The sequence below is a fragment of the Ursus maritimus genome (genome assembly GCF_017311325.1).
Source record: "Ursus maritimus isolate PB19 chromosome X unlocalized genomic scaffold, ASM1731132v1 scaffold_X1, whole genome shotgun sequence".
NCBI lineage: Eukaryota > Metazoa > Chordata > Mammalia > Carnivora > Ursidae > Ursus > Ursus maritimus.
In genome coordinates this window covers 83,296,708-83,312,262 of record NW_024423319.1, presented here as the reverse complement: position 1 = coordinate 83,312,262, position 15,555 = coordinate 83,296,708, and the positions used below count along the sequence as shown (strand labels likewise).

At 46.8% G+C, this 15,555-nt stretch overlaps 1 protein-coding gene and 1 long non-coding RNA gene across 4 annotated transcripts in view; one reads left to right on the top strand and one right to left on the bottom strand.

Annotated features, from left to right (window-relative positions):
* Positions 1-7,544, top strand: part of SPACA5 (sperm acrosome associated 5) — a 9,073-nt gene extending 1,529 nt beyond the window's left edge. The window contains exons 1-4 of one of the 3 annotated variants that reach the window (XM_040632325.1): positions 50-186; positions 5,539-5,697; positions 7,180-7,258; positions 7,362-7,544. In XM_040632325.1, coding sequence (XP_040488259.1) covers positions 105-186; positions 5,539-5,697; positions 7,180-7,258; positions 7,362-7,464 — 423 coding nt within the window. In that variant the 5' untranslated portion in view covers positions 50-104 and the 3' untranslated portion in view covers positions 7,465-7,544. Of the gene's footprint in view, positions 1-49; positions 187-3,979; positions 5,159-5,538; positions 5,698-7,179; positions 7,259-7,361 lie in introns of those variants that run through there. The other 2 variants (XM_008691848.2, XM_040632329.1) reach the window with 2 other exon arrangements.
* Positions 5,704-15,555, bottom strand: part of LOC103664096 — a 10,094-nt gene continuing 242 nt past the window's right edge. Inside the window, exons 2-4 of the long non-coding RNA XR_005835324.1 lie at positions 15,092-15,148; positions 9,331-9,418; positions 5,704-7,048 (exon numbers count right to left, since the gene is read on the bottom strand). This is a non-coding gene — a long non-coding RNA (uncharacterized LOC103664096). The remainder of the gene's footprint in view (positions 7,049-9,330; positions 9,419-15,091; positions 15,149-15,555) is intronic.

The window sequence follows — 15,555 nt, the reverse complement described above, 5'->3', positions numbered from 1 at the left end:
GTCCGCCAATAGTCAACACCAGGCCCCCTCCCGCCCCCCTCCCGCCCCCCTCCCGCCGGCCCCACGCGAACGCGGCGGGGCCGCGGCGCTTGCGCGGAGGGAAGATGGCCGCGCCCGCGCCGTCCCAGCTTTATGATGGCCGCGCCCACCGGGGCTCTACACCTCGAGGGCTGCCGTGGAGAGCAGGTGTTTACTTTGTTCTGCGGAGGCCGTCATTCCCGAGACTTCGAAAACCATTTTCCTTATGGCGGGGAGGGGAACTGCCCAACTGAGGAAAATTCTGGCAGGCCGGAATTTGGTGTCTTGAAGCCGAAGGGCAGCATCGGGTTTACAGGTGTAATTGAATAGGAAGACGGGATGCGTGGCAGAATTGCCCGGCGCGCACAAAGGCTGGGAGGTAGGTTACACTGGCTCCATCCAGTGGCTAGAGCTGGGAGTTTTGAAGGACGGCATACAGACAGGCTGAAGGATAAATAAACGGCGACCTAGGACGCGCACACCCCGAGGTGAAGGGAATGTGTTAAGCAGTGGCTGGCGGGTTGCTTTCTCTGGATGGGCGGGAACGAAATCCTTTCGTCGGAGGTGTCAATTTTGCTGACCAAAAGGAGCCGGCCATATGAATAGCCGAAGCAAAGAGCTTTCTGGTGGAGCGCACGGCTGTTGCAAAGGCCCGGAAGCGAGACCTAATTCGGTGTGTTGGAGGAATGCAAACTGGCAGTGTGTTGGGAGCGTAGGAGGTGTGAGGCAGGGAGAGGTAGGTGGGGGGCCAGATGCCGTAGGGCCTCCTCTGCCAGGAACAGAGTTCATGCTTCATTCTAGACAGAACGGGAAGCCATAAGAGGGATAAGATTTGTTTTAAAGACCCATCAGAAGCAGTCTCGCATTCTTGTTTACTGCGAGTCTTGCACCACTAGAACATGAGCTTCACGGGGATTTGCTTAAGCACCTCCTGTATGACAGACAGTATTCTAGACATTGGGAATATAGCAAGGAAAAAGACAGAACCAAACAAACATAATGGAGACAGCCTGGTTTCAAACCCCCAACCTACCAGCTTTGTAACCAAGAGCAGAACTCTTCTCTATGCTGTTTCCTCATCTATAAAGCCGGGACGATGACAAATGAACCGATAATTGTAAAGATTTAGAACAACGCTTGGCACATACCAAGTGCTACATGTTTTAGTATTGTTATATTTTTTAAGATTTTTATTTATTTATTCGACAGAGACAGCCAGCGAGAGAGGGAACACAAGTAGGGGGAGTGGGAGAGGAAGAAGCAGGCTCATAGTGGAGGAGCCTGATGTGGGGCTCGATCCCAGAACGCCAAGATCACACCCTGAGCCGAAAGCAGACGCTTTAACCGCTGTGCCACCCAGGTGCCCCTATTATTTAAATAAAATTAGGCATGTATAGGTACTAAGGTTTTTTTAATAAAAAGGAAAAAATTCAAAGATAACCTGCAGGCTGCTTTGGAGAACAGACTACAGAGGGCAAGGGGGAACGCAGGAAAAACAGTGTGGCTTCTGCCAACAGGCCCAGTAAGTGATAATGGGAGCTCAGACCTAGCTCAGTATCTTCTGTGTGCCATACACCGTGTGAAGTACATGATATGACCTGCCTCACGCAGTCCCCACTATCTGTGAACAGTCCCATGGCCTGCACTTGTCAGAGGAGGAAACTGAATCCCAGAGAGACTAAGTAACTTGCCCAAGGTCACACAGTTTCCCAAGGTTGGATCCTTAACTTCTACCCAATAATATTCTTCTTTTGTTTATTCACTATCCCACAGAACTTCCAGAAAGTATCTGTGCAGGTCCTCATCCCAGAACCATTAAAACTAGCCAAAGAATGTTTTTACCAGAAATCTAGATGGAGCTTCTTGGCAGACAAAGCAAAGAGAGAAAACAGAGGAATAGCTCCTATCTCTTGCTCCCTGAGGGATCAGCACTTCTTGGGTACAAAACATGTCAGTTCTCTCTGAATGCATTAGAAGGTGGCAAATAGGAAGGGCCAGGCCCATGCGAGCCTGGCCTCTTCCATCTTACAAACATCATTCCCACCAACTTGTACACACACCCCTGTGTGTAGAGAGAATCCTTTAGGGTTGGTGGGTATTGGGGTACAGTGATGGCCAGCTCCAGAAATGTCCCTGAGCCAGGGATACACCCCTCAAAAGCTGTCCCAGGATTCACAGTGCACATCCACAAGCTACGTGAGGCCAGCCTTTCTGTGCTGAAGAGCTAGGACTCCCACTCTGTCCTGGGCATCCTCTGCCATTAGTCCCTGCGGGTGCAGCCTCCTCATACAATGGTCTAAGCAGCAGGTAGCTAGGTGAAGGGGTATGGGAAGCAGACAGCAGCTGGCCCCACCACAGAGTCTGTACGATGTGACACTCCCACCCAAAGGTCCCCCACCTCACCAGTGAGTCATCACAATTGCTCTCAAGATACATTTCATCAAGGGGTGTCTGGCTGGCCCAGTCAGTAGAGCATGTGACTCTGGATCTTAGGGTCATGAGTTCAAGCCCCACATTGGGTGTAGAGCTCACTTTAAAATAAAAGATACATTTCATCAAAACCATGGAAGTGTGGCCAATTGTGAGCAGTGATTTGGGACCATAAGGTAGCAGGTAAGTTTGTCAGAGCAATAGCACACGAGCCACTTCTCTGGTGACCTTGAAGCTGGCGTGCTAGCCTTGAACTACCTGTTTCCAAGGGAGGAATCCCCTTCCATTCTTTTGAAGCCACTGGTATTTGTAGTATATACCACCACTGGTATATGAATCCTGAACAATGTCAGACTTTTCTGTCTTGGCCAATGCGAGTGTCATTAAATGGGAGACGTATGGGACTGGCTGAGGCAGGGATGAATAATGGCGAATGAAGGACAGATTGGGAGTGAATGGGAGCAAGGAGAGACAGAGGGTGATGGGAGGGAGGTGAATGAGTGGAGTGGAGTGAGAGTGGGTGGTGTGGAGCCGCACGAGGGAATCACCATGCAATTTTGAATTAGTTGGAGATGATGGGTGAGACTGAGTAAGTGATGGGAAAATGAGGCATGGGCTAAAGTGACCAAAAGCGAAAGTGGGAGCAGACTGAGTGAATGGAACAATTCAAGACGGTGAACATGAATGGAGTTGATAAAGCAGGAGAGTGCAAGTTGTTTTGAGAACTAAGGACCAGAGTGCAAATAAACGATGGTTTATGGGGCATGTTAAGAGAGAGAGGTGAATTTAGGGGGAGCATGGAATCAAATGGGGGTAATGTGGGGCATAGAGGGAAGAATGGGGAGCACAAGGGACAGAGAAGAGGGACTGAAGATGTATACATGGTGGAATGTGAATACGTGAATCAGGTTGAGTTTGACTGGCGACACTCTGAGGGAGAAGGGGAGTGGCTAGAGGTGAATGAGGGGCAGACTGGGATTAGATAGGGCTGATGTGGGACTCCAGGAGTGTCCAGGGATCCCAGTAGCAATCAGCCCAGGTGAAGGAGCTGCTGCGTGTGCACGAATGGAGCTAATGTTGGGCACAGTGAGAGGGAATAGAAGCAAAGAGAAGGTGGTGAGTCACTGTGGGTATTGTGAGCCAAAGGGAAAGACGAAGGTCACATGGCCCCAAGTGAATAAAGTGGGGGAACATGGGGCCCAGTGTTAGCAAAAAGTGGTGAATTCAAGGCAGAGTGTGACTCAATGAAGGTACTATGGGGCAGAATGGAAACAACTAGACATGAGATCAGGTGCAGAACAGGAGTGGTAAGCGGGAACAGGGGTTACATTGGAAATGAATTTCAATGAATGAGATTAGTTCAATGAATGAGAGGCAGAGTGAAAGTAAATGGAGTCAGTGAAGAGAAAGTGAGGCATGGGGCTGAGCAAGCAGAGAAGGAGACTCTGCAGGTAACTTGAACTCGTGTTTGGGAGGAATACAGGGAATGGGGGTAAATGTGGGAGCAGTGTTGGAGAGAATAAAGATGAAGAAGGGGCAGAAAGAGAGTGAATGAGGGAGAGAATGAGGCCCAGAGTCCATGAACCGAGCTGAAGGGTGGGCCACGTGAGAGTGAATGGGAGTCACTTCTTGCGGTGTCAAGAAGCAGAGGGGAAAGTGGAAACTGAGAGTCTGAGAGTGAACGGAGGTGAAGGAATACGATGTGAGAGAACTGGGGCCATGTAGGGAGAGGGTTAAGGAATTGTGGCAATATGAGGCCCAGCGTGAATGAAGGGTAGTGGATGAGAGGCAGCGTAAGTGAATGGGGGGGTGCTGAAAGCTGGAACAAGAATGGAGGGGGAACAGTAGTAGAGGGCGCTTCTCTGTGTCACGTGTCATGTGTAATATGTGATGGAGGGCAGAGTGTGACTGAATGGGGCAAACGGGGGCCCGATTCCAGGAAACTGGGGTGGAACAGTGCGTCGTAAGTGAAGTGAAGGAGGTGCCAAGAATGGGTCAATGGAGGTAACAAGGGGCAGAAGGCGAGGGCATGGTGGCCATATTGTGCAGAGTGTGAGAAATCGTGGTGGTAGTAGGCACAGTGTAGTGAACAGAGCTGACCGCTGAGCAGAGTGGGGGAATGGAGGTGGCGAGGGGGCAGAGTGAGTGGACATGGAGGGAACCAAGTGGTACAGCATGATTAAAACCAGTGGAGTGGCACCGTGTCAAGGGAAGTGGGGGAATGTGGGCTGATCGTGAGGCCCAGGGCCTGAGTCCTGTCTGTCTCTGTGTCTCCAGCCCCTCTCTTCCTGCATCTCTTTCTGACATTTCAGGGTTTCTCCCTAGTTTTGCCTCCTGCCATCTTTGTGTATAGGTCAGTATCTTTCTTCTTCCTTGTGTGTCCATCTGTAACAGAGGTGGCGCTGGGAAAGATAGTGAGGTGTCCAGCCCTCTGGCTTCCGTGTTCCAGAATCTATTACATGGTATTTGCTCATAGAGCCCGGAGTTCCAGAACGCCCCTAGTTCTGAAGAGGGCGGCGTGAGTCTGGAGCAAAGAGTTGGCTAGGAGGGCCTATGGGTGTTATAATGCAGACCTGGGTCACTGTGGCGGTGACCCTGGCCACACTGATGGTCGCCATCGTGGATGCAAAGATCTACGAACGCTGTGAACTGGCAATGAAGCTGGAGAGAGCGGGCCTCAATGGCTTCAAGGGCTACAGCATTGGAGACTGTGAGACTCCAGCTGCCCCAAGTCCCACCCACAGCCCAAGCTGTCCACCACAATCAGACCCAGCCCCCCTCCTTCTCATTTATCACCTCCCCAGGCCAGGACATGATCCTCTCGGCCATCCCCGACTGACTTACTCTAAAGTCCTTACCATCAATGCCTTCACAACCATCACTCTCACTACCATCAAAGTCATCACGAGTACTCTCACCCGTGCCATCACTCACAGCTCACCAGAATCACCAACATCAACACCACCAGCAAACCAAGATCATCACCCCCACAACTGAGATGACAACCATCCCTGTCCCCTCCCCCTCATCCTACCATCCCCTAGTCCCAGGACTCATGGCGACCTCCTATCTACCTTCTCCCTGCCCCAGGGCTCTGCATGGCACACTATGAGAGTGGCTTTGACACCTCCTTCGTGGACCACAATCCCGACGGCAGCAGCGAATACGGCATTTTCCAGCTGAACTCCGCCTGGTGGTGTGACAATGGTGTTACACCCACCCAGAACCTCTGTCACATGGAGTGTCGAGGTGAGGCAGCACTGGGGACACCCTAAAGCCCTGCCTGGCCCCACAGCCTAACACACAGAGTGCAAGGTTGCCTAAGCTATAACCTCCAGTAACAAGCAGAAAAATGATAGGGAAAGGAGCACAGCTGCCTGGGCTGTTAGAGACACCATCCCGTGTCCTTACCGACTATGCTGAGATGTGGTCCAGGTCAGGAGGGCTCGGAAGTTCTACACCTCCCTGAGAATGGAGGCTGCAGGTTTTTTTTCCCAGAAAACAGGAAACTTAGCTCCATGTGGAATACAGGGGGAGATTGTCCTGATTTGGGGTTGAGGTGGTTCAGGCCCTGAGGGAAGAAACACATATCTGCCTGTAGGAACAGAAATAAGGTATATCTGTGCAGAAAGGAGAGAGCTTTCCAGACAAGAGTGTGGTAGTATTGAGGACAAAATTTAATAGCGGTAGTTGTTCAGGGTTGGCCAAAATGGTGCTTGAGGTTGTCCAAGACAGACCAAAATGGGGACTGAGGTTATTAGGGGCCAGGCCAAATGGAGGTTGAGGTTGTCCAAGTCCTGCTACAGTAACAGAAGAGGTTACCCAGGATTGGCCAGCTTGAAGGGTGAGGTTGTCCACGACTAGCCACCACAGAGGTTGAAGCTATCTAGGACAGGGTAACATGAGTAGTAAGGTTTCTCAAGACTAGCTAAAATAAAGGTTAAGAATGTTCACTTTGAGTCAACATGGAAGTTGAGGTGGTCCAGGATCAGCTGTAATGGAAGTTGAGGTCCTGGAATGGTCAACATGGAGGTTGGAATTATTTATAACTAGTCAAAATAGCAATTGAGGTTGTCCAGGACTGGTCAACAGGGTGGTTGAGATCATTAAGCAGTCAGAAGGGCAGTGAAGGTCACCCTGTTGAGCAGGGTAGGATCATCTAGAACCAAGCACCATGATGACGGAGGATGAATGGAATTCGTCAGCATGGAGATTGAGGTCATTTGTAACCAAAGCGGCAGTTGAAGTTATCCAAGACCTGACAACATAGTGTTTGAAGTCATGAAGACTGATCAACCTTGCAGCTCAGTAGCTTCCCAACCAGCCAACATGGTGGTTAAGGTGATGTCAGACCAGCTGCCATTGCAGTTGAGATCATCCGTAACCACACAAAATTACAGTTGACGTCATCCAGAACTGGCCAACATAAAGTTTGAGGTTGTTAGGATCAGGCAGTATGATGGTTGAGGATATTCATAACCAGACAATATGACCGTCAAGATCATCCAGGATCCATCAATGTGAGTTAAGGTTGTACCGAACCAGCCAACATGGCAGTTGAGGTTAATTCATAACCAGCTGACAAGTGAATCAAGGTCACCTAGAATCAGTCAATGTAGTGGTTGAAGTTATTCAGGCTCCAAAGAATCCATAACCCCTGGGCCCACCATACATTGTCACCCTGTCCCCAATGCACCAGATCACTATGTCCCTCTCTTCCCTCCCTCCCAGACCTGCTCAACCCCCATATTCTGGATGATATCTTGTGTGCCAGGCAGGTGGTATCCTCGGAGAATGGTATGACTGCTTGGTAAGTTCATAGGTGTGGCTTGGACCCTGGGTAGCTGGGATAATGGCACTGCCACCCTATCAACCTACCCACCTCACCCTTCTTCCCTCCTTTCATTTCCCAGGGATTCATGGATCCGGCACTGTTCTGGCCATGATTTATCCGAATGGCTCAAGGGATGCAATATGCACGCCAAACCTGATGCCAAGAAAATTAATAATTCATGACTCAGTTTCCCAGAAGTAGAGATTTTTCTCTTCCTTTCTTTTCTTTCTTCCGTGGATTTAATAAAGGATGGTATCTATAAACAATGCAAGAGTCCTCTAATGCCTAACTCTCTTCATTTTTCCAATGACTGGAGGTACCCCCATTTAATCACTGCCCGCATACATTCAAAGCTCTGATCAGGGACACCATATCGCTTGGGGTGAAGGTAAGAGCATAGCTTCTCCTGGGTTCAAATACCATCTCTACCACTTAGGAGCTGTGTTGCATTGGGCAAGGCATTTAAATTCTCTGTGCCTCAGTTTCCTCGTTGGCAAAGTGAGGATGATAACGGTAGCAACTACTTCATGGGATCATTGGGAGAATTAAATGAATGAATGTTTGGAAAGCACATAAAGTGCTTGGTCCACAAGGCAGTTATTGGTCTGGAGAGAGAAGGGTGGAATGAGGGGCTATGAAAATTGGCTCTCCTTAAAAAGCATCACTCTTCGTAGAAGTCACTACTTCAATTAAGGTAGATACAGTCTCTCCAGGGAAAATAAGATTGGTTTCAGCTTACACAGGAGACTCAGTGGGAATTAAAGTGTTCACATTCTCCCACATCGTCCGATACCTCCCTATTCTAACATTCGGCCCCCCTACTCCCTTTTTCACAAGTAATCCTAAATTTCAAATGACACGTGAGAATTTTGGCCAGGAATTCAATGGATGCACAGGGTAGTAATTTCTTTTTACAGAATGCCTGGATTTGGGTCTGTGTCTTGGGCAGAGAATTTAGGAATTGAAACTTGCCATTCTTTCTCTTTCTACTGGACCCATCAGAAGCAGCCATCCCTGTGAGGAAGCAGTCCCTCATGTCTTTCGTACTTTTTGGTTGGGTCACCTACCCAAAGCCTTGTTTTCAATGTTTACTTCATCCAAGGTAAGCACAGATGATCATTAAGGCAGATATCCACCAATGTGAGAATGACCGAGCCCCCTTCCTTAATGCCAATTTGATTTCTCCTGCCTTCAGCCCCAACCAGCCTAGATGGCCAAATTTCACACTTCCCTGGGGATCTATAAAGGGTGCCATCACTCTGGGTACTGATTTCTGTATTCATCAAAAGCAGCAAAAATAAACTCTGCTGAATCCAAGTAAAAAGTAGACCTCCTAAAATCCTATCAGGTAGCTCACAGCATTTCTGGGAAGACTGCACGATCAAGCCCAGAGAGGGGCAAGGTCCACCCATAGAAACAAAGCCAAAATCCTGACTATACTCAGTCGGTTGGGCGTCTACCTTCGGCTCGGGTCATGATCCCCGGGCCCTGGGATCGAGCCCCGCACTGGGCTCCTTGCTCACTGGGAAGCCTGCTTCTCCCTCTCCCTCTGCCTGCCACTTCCCCTGCTTGTGTGCTCTCTCTCTCTCTCAAATAGAAGAGCCTTTCAGGAAGGCTGAAAATGGGGTGCCTGGGTGGCTCAGTCGGTTAGGCATACGACTCTTGGTTTCAGCTCAGGTCATGATCTCACCCCACGTCGGGCTCCACACCGAGCATGGAGCCTACTTGGGATTCTCTCCCTCTCCCTCTGCCCCGCCCCAACCGGCTCATGCATGCATGCTCTCTCTCTCTCTCTCAAACAAAAAGGAAGGCTGAAAACAACTGAGGTGACCAAGAGAATAAGCAGAAGGACGAGGCAGATTGTAACCTAGGTCCTCACTACTTCAATCCAAGATTATCATGAGACAGCAACTCACAAAACTAGCAATTCGGAGTTAGCAAAAAAAAAAAAAAGTCCCATCCTCGAGGAAGATATTTCTCAGCTTTTAAAGGTGTCCAGCCCTCATTCACCCACTGGGGTCTTACTCATCTGTCTGTTTCTTATTTACCTGTATAACTCAAACTTGGAACTTCTCTATGATCCGAAGTCCTCTGTTCTCCAAACAGGTCATCACATCGGTTTGGTCACAGGATACCCTGTAATGGAAACGATAGATGACTTAGGTGCATCCGTGTGGGTTTCACGGCCTCAACATAAGTAGGAAGGTACATTTTAATAAGTATAAATTTCACATGAGAGATGAAAATACAAACACCGTATCCAGCCTAGGAGGGATTAGGGATCTTGAATCCCTGGAATTTGAGGTCAAAGTATTGAAACACTTCAGAGATGGAAAGCTATCCTATTTGGTGCACTGTGAATTACTCAGGCAAGCCATGCTCACCTACAGAGACCAGATGGCTATAGCTTCCTGGCATCACAGCTCTGTAAAGTGTCCTCTGAGAAGAGTCTAGACGATTCCACTTCTCCTGGGTGAAGTCCACAACCACATCCTCAAATGACACCAATCCCTGTCACGGCATCCTTCTACTCAATCAGTTTGACAGAAATACAAATGAGAATATACTTTAAGCTAAAGGGAATATTCTTCAGAGAGAGGCTACTCTTTAATAATTTCAAAAAGGTTTCTCAGGTATTTTTCAATAGCGATCTCTAGTGAAGGGCTTTTATACTATAGAAACCATAAAGAACTCCTACAGATCAAGATGATAAATATAGGCAACACCATAGAAAACCTAGAAAAAGATTTGAATGGATATGTCACAAAAGATGATATCCAATTCGCCAGTAAACCTATGAGAGGGTGCTCGACATCTTTAGTCACCAGGGAAATACAAATTTAAACCACAGTGAGGCTGGTGATGGGACAGGCTGGTGATGGGTAGTAAGGAGGGCATGTATTGCATGGTGCACTGGGTGTTATACGCAACTAATGAATCATCGAACTTTACGTCAAAAACCAGGGATGTGGGGCGCCTGGGTGGCACAGCAGTTAAGCGTCTGCCTTCGGCTCAGGGCGTGATCCCGGGGTCCTGGGATCGAGCCCCACATCGGGCTTCTCTGCTGTGAGCCTGCTTCTTCCTCTCCCACTCCCCCTGCTTGTGTTCCCTCTCTCGCTGGCTGTCTCTATCTCTGTCAAATAAATAAATAAAATCTTTAAAAAAAAACAGGGATGTACTGTATGGTGACTAACATAATATAATAAAAAAATATTATTATAATAAAAATAAATAAATAAATAAATAAATAAACCACAGTGAGATATCACTATATACCAACAGAACGGCTAAAATAAAGACCAAAACCCCAAACGTTGGCGAGGATGTGGAGCAACTGGAACTCTCATATGTTGCTGGTGAGAGTAAACTATAAAATAGTACGGCCACCTTGGAAAACATTTCAGCTGAACCTATTAATGCTGAGTGTATACCTAACCTAGGACCCAGCAGTCCCACTCCTACATATATATCAAATGGAAACGCACGTATATATCCAACGGAAATCAAGCCATGTACGAGAATATCCACAGAAGTATTATTTGAAATAGCCAAAATGGAGACAGCCACCAGCCGCAGAATGGATAAACAACTGTGATGTATTTATACAACAGAACAGTACACAGTAACGGAAAGAACCAACCAATGATACACAAGATGACAAGGATGAATCTCAAACACATCATGATAACTGAAAGAAGCCAGACACAAAAGAACAAGGTATGATTCCATCCATGTCACATGCAAGAACAGGCAAAAATCACCTATGCTTATAGAACTCAGGAAGCATTACCCGTGAGTCAGGGCATAGTGATTGGAAGTGGCATGAAGAGGGCTTCTGGAGGACTTGTCACTTCCTGTTTCTTGATTCAGGCACAGGCTACACAGGTGTTTCCAATTTGTAGTTCATGTACGTGTACACGTTATACCCTTTCCTCTGTATGCTACGCTTCAACAAGATGTCAGCCCTCCAAATTCTTATCGAAGTAATATTCCCATAATATTTCCATAAAAAATAGTAAGACAAAGATATAAGAACAACAACAACAAAAAATATTTAAGAACCTACAGGAAAGGGGCACCTGGCTGACTCAAGTTAGCAGAGCATGACAGTTGATCTCAGGGTTGTGAGTTCGAGCCCCACCTTCGGTATAGAGATGACTTAAAAAAAAATCTTTTTAAAAAAGAACCCACGTGAAAGAGAGCCATGTACGGAAAAGAACAATTCACCAAAAAAGGAAAGAATATGAAAAGATACTCAACCTCATTGCTAACTGAATAAACACAAACAAATGAAATGAGATATTTTAACTATTAAATGGTAAGGATTAAAACCATGACAAAAGGATTAGAAAGGGTATTTTCACTCATAGATAGAGCTAGAGTACTATGCTAAATGAAATAAGGCAGTCAGAGAAAGACGAATACTATGTGATCTCATTCATAGGTGGAATTTAAGAACCAAAACAAACGAACAAAGGAAAAAAAAAGTCAAACCAGGAATAGAATAGAGAACGAACTGATGGTCACCAGAGGGGAGAGGAGTGGGAGAACGGGGAAAGTAGGGGATGGGGATTAAAGAGTACACTTCTCATGATGAAAAAAATATAACAGGGACGCCTGGCTGGCTCAGCCGGTTAAGCGTCTGCCTTTGGCTCAGGTCAGATCTCAGGGTTCTGGGATGGAGCCCTGAGTCAGGCTCTCTGCTCAGCGGGGAATCTGCTTCTCCCTCTCCCTCTGCCCCTCCCCCCCACACTCATGCTCTCTCTCTCTCTCTCTCTCAAATAAATAAAATCTTTAAAAAAAAGAGAACAGAAAAAGTTTTAAAAATAAATAAAAGTACTGAAAACAAAGAAAAGAATAATGAGGAAAATAAAAACGAATAAATACAAAATGAAACATCTCTTTCCACCAAAAATAAATAAATAACAAAATCAAAATATGACAGGATTAGGAAGGATATTTTCATTCATTACTGGGAGCATAAAATTGCACGAACTTTTCAAAACGTAATTTGGCAAGGTCTGTGAAGGTTCAAAACATGCCCAGCTTTTGAACCAGAAATTCTAGAAATGCTCAGCACAGTACAACAACAGGACAAGAAAGATTACTGCCATGTTATGCATCGTGGCACATGCGCACAAGACAAAAATACGCAGCTGTTCAAAATACCTGTCTTGACAGTGAACTGTCTTCTATCGACAAGTATTCACAGAGTGGGGACTATCCCAGCTACGCGAGTAACCAGCTCGGCAACCCCACGCCACTTGCTTATCTGTTCTGGGACTCCGTTTCCTCATTAGTAGGATGTGGATGTTAAAGGTTAAACCACTTCTCAGGGTGGTTGTGAGGACTGAGGTGGTCATGTGTATAAAGTACTTAGTAGGGGGCGCCTGGGTGGCTCAGTCAGTTAAGCGTCATGTCGGCTCAGGTCGTGATCCCAGGGTCCTGGGATCGAGCCCTGCATGGGGCTCCCTGCTCCGCGGGAAGCCTGCTTTTCCCCCTGCTTGCGTGCTCTCTCTCTCTCTCTCTCTGTTAAATAAATAAATAAATAAATAAATACGTACGTACGTACGTAAATAAGTACGTAAGTGCCCAGTGCAGTGCAGGATCTTTACGTGTTAGCTCCTGTTCTTGCCACTAATATCATCCTCTTCCTCATCGCCTGTATTATCATCATTACTCCTACTACCTTCATCAATATTACTGTGTAAAGAGAAAACGGGGAGTTGCAAAACAGCTGGTATATTATGAGCAAATTTCAGCAAAGGAAGGTCTCTATCAACGATATGCTTTTATTGTAGGTAAATATAAAGAAGAAAGGACAGAGAGAGGTAGAGATGGAAGTTAAAGTCACTGTAGAATTGGTTGTTGGGAATGAGTGATGATATGAAATCTTGAGACATTTTCTCTTTTTAGATTGTACATTCCTAAAAGAGTTTGAGTTTTGGGGGCCACTTCTTTTGTAGTGAGAGGGGAAAAATGACAAAACAATATAGACATTTTTAAAAGGGGCAAAAGGGACTGGCGTCCAGGGGGCTCAGTCGGTTAAGTGGCTGCCTTCGGCTCAGGTCGTGATGCCAGGGTCCTGGGATGGAGCCCTGCAATAGTCTCCCTGCTCAGTTCAGCAGCCAGTCTGCTTCTCCCTCTCCCTCTGCCCCTCCCCACTGCTTGTGCGCACTCTCGCGCTCTCTCTCTCAAATGAATTAAATACATACATACATACAAAGAGCAAAAGGGACATAGTCCGGGACATCATGAATTCTCCACTTGAAAAGGAACAAGGCAGACCTTTGGATCACTCCAGGTTTGCTGAAAGCTCAGATGAGAAAAAAAACTTATTGGAGGGGAGGTGGGTGGGAGGATAAGTGAAACAGATAAAGGGGATTAAGAAGTACAAACGGCCCGTTATAAATAAGTTGAGGAGAGAAAAGTACAACATCGGGAATATCATCAATAATACTGTAATAACGTCGTCTGGGGACAGATGGTGACTACACTTACTCTGGTGAGCATTGCATGAGGTAGAGAATTGTCGAATCAGTATGTTGTACACCTGAAACTAATATAACATTGTATGTTAAATTATACTTCTATTTAAAAAATACTGGAAAATAATTTGAAGGGTATGGGGTTTACTGGTTATTTCTTTTTTTTTTTTAAGATTTTATTTATTTATTAATTCGACAGAGATAGAGACAGCCAGCGAGAGAGGGAACACAAGCAGGGGGAGTGGGAGAGGAAGAAGCAGGCTCATAGCAGAGAAGCCCGATGTGGGGTTCGATTCCATAACGCCGGGATCACGCCCTGAGCAGAAGGCAGACGCTTAACCGCTGTGCCACCCAGGCGCCCCTTACTGGTTATTTCTTGACCATTAAGGTTTTATCCCTGTACTGACCCAGAACATGAGAGCTGCTTGTGCTGACATGGCTTTGGTTTCCTGAAGTGTCACATCCTTTTAGTTCTGTCCCAGCAGGACACCTCTGGCTGGTATGAAGACATATTTTAAGTCACACGCACAGCAATCGTCTCCCTGGGATTATCACAAGATTGCTGATGAGGACATGGCTGACCCATTAGAGAAGTATCTTGAAAGCTCAACATCAGGAAATCTTTGCTTCAGAGCAAGTGGCTTACTTTCTCTCTATAAATAAAACAAGTCAGTGTTTCTCCCCTTTATGTCACAGCTTCCAGGAAATAACTGTAGCTCAACATAATTATGCAGGATCCTATGACCTACATGTATACATTTCAACCTTGCTTTGGTATTGCTCTATTTCCCTAATCCTAACCTTTCGTGTGTTTATACATGTACATCTTATGGTATAAATAACAATGTCAACCCCATATATAAAGCTTATTATGTGTGTGCCAGGCATCGTTCTAAACACTTAATATTTTTTAAAAGATTTTATTTATTTGAGAGAGAGAGAGAGCACAGAGGGAGAGGGAGAGGCAGAAGCAGACTCCCCGCTGAGCAGGGAGCCCATCACAGGGCTTGATCCCAGGACCCGGAGATCATGACCTGAGCTGAAGGCAGACGCTTAACCGACCGAGCACCCAGGTGCCCCCTAAACACGGAATATTAACTCAACTGATCTTCACAACAACCATAAAGGCTTAGGTATCATCATCATCATTTTACAAATGGGGAAACTAAGCTACAGAGAAGTTAGAGACTGCCTAAGCTCACAAAGCTATTATGAGCATTTAAGCCCCAGAGCCTGTGCTCTTAACCACTACACATTACTGCTTCTTTGCTTTTAAGTGTTTTAACATTGGTCAGGGCGAAGGGAGCAAATAAGAACTTACCTGGAAATCAGTCATGTCTGCCTTATGGAGAGAGGGCAGTGGCCTAGAAAAGCAAAGCTGTTGAGAGGGGAGAGAAGAAAAGAGGAGAGTTTGTAATAGCATGGAGAAATGGAAAGTTCACCAAATCCTCAGGCTAGCAATCCAGAAACGCCAGCTGGTTAAATGGCCATGCTGTAGCCACGAAAAGCAGGAAAGAACATTCGTTTGGCCCACAGAGCCCCATCATTCAATTACACCGCTCTGTCACGGACCTCACAGACCTCCGAATACTCACCCTCACCCATCACTGACTCTAGACACCCCGTATTACCCCCAATACCCTCATTATTTACCCCCACGGACCCCCATGACGCACCCCACAGATCCCCGGTCAAAGACTCTAGAGACCTCGCATCACACACCCCACCCCCTAGAGACTCCATCACTCACCTTAGAGGCCCCCCATCACATACCCCCAGGGACTT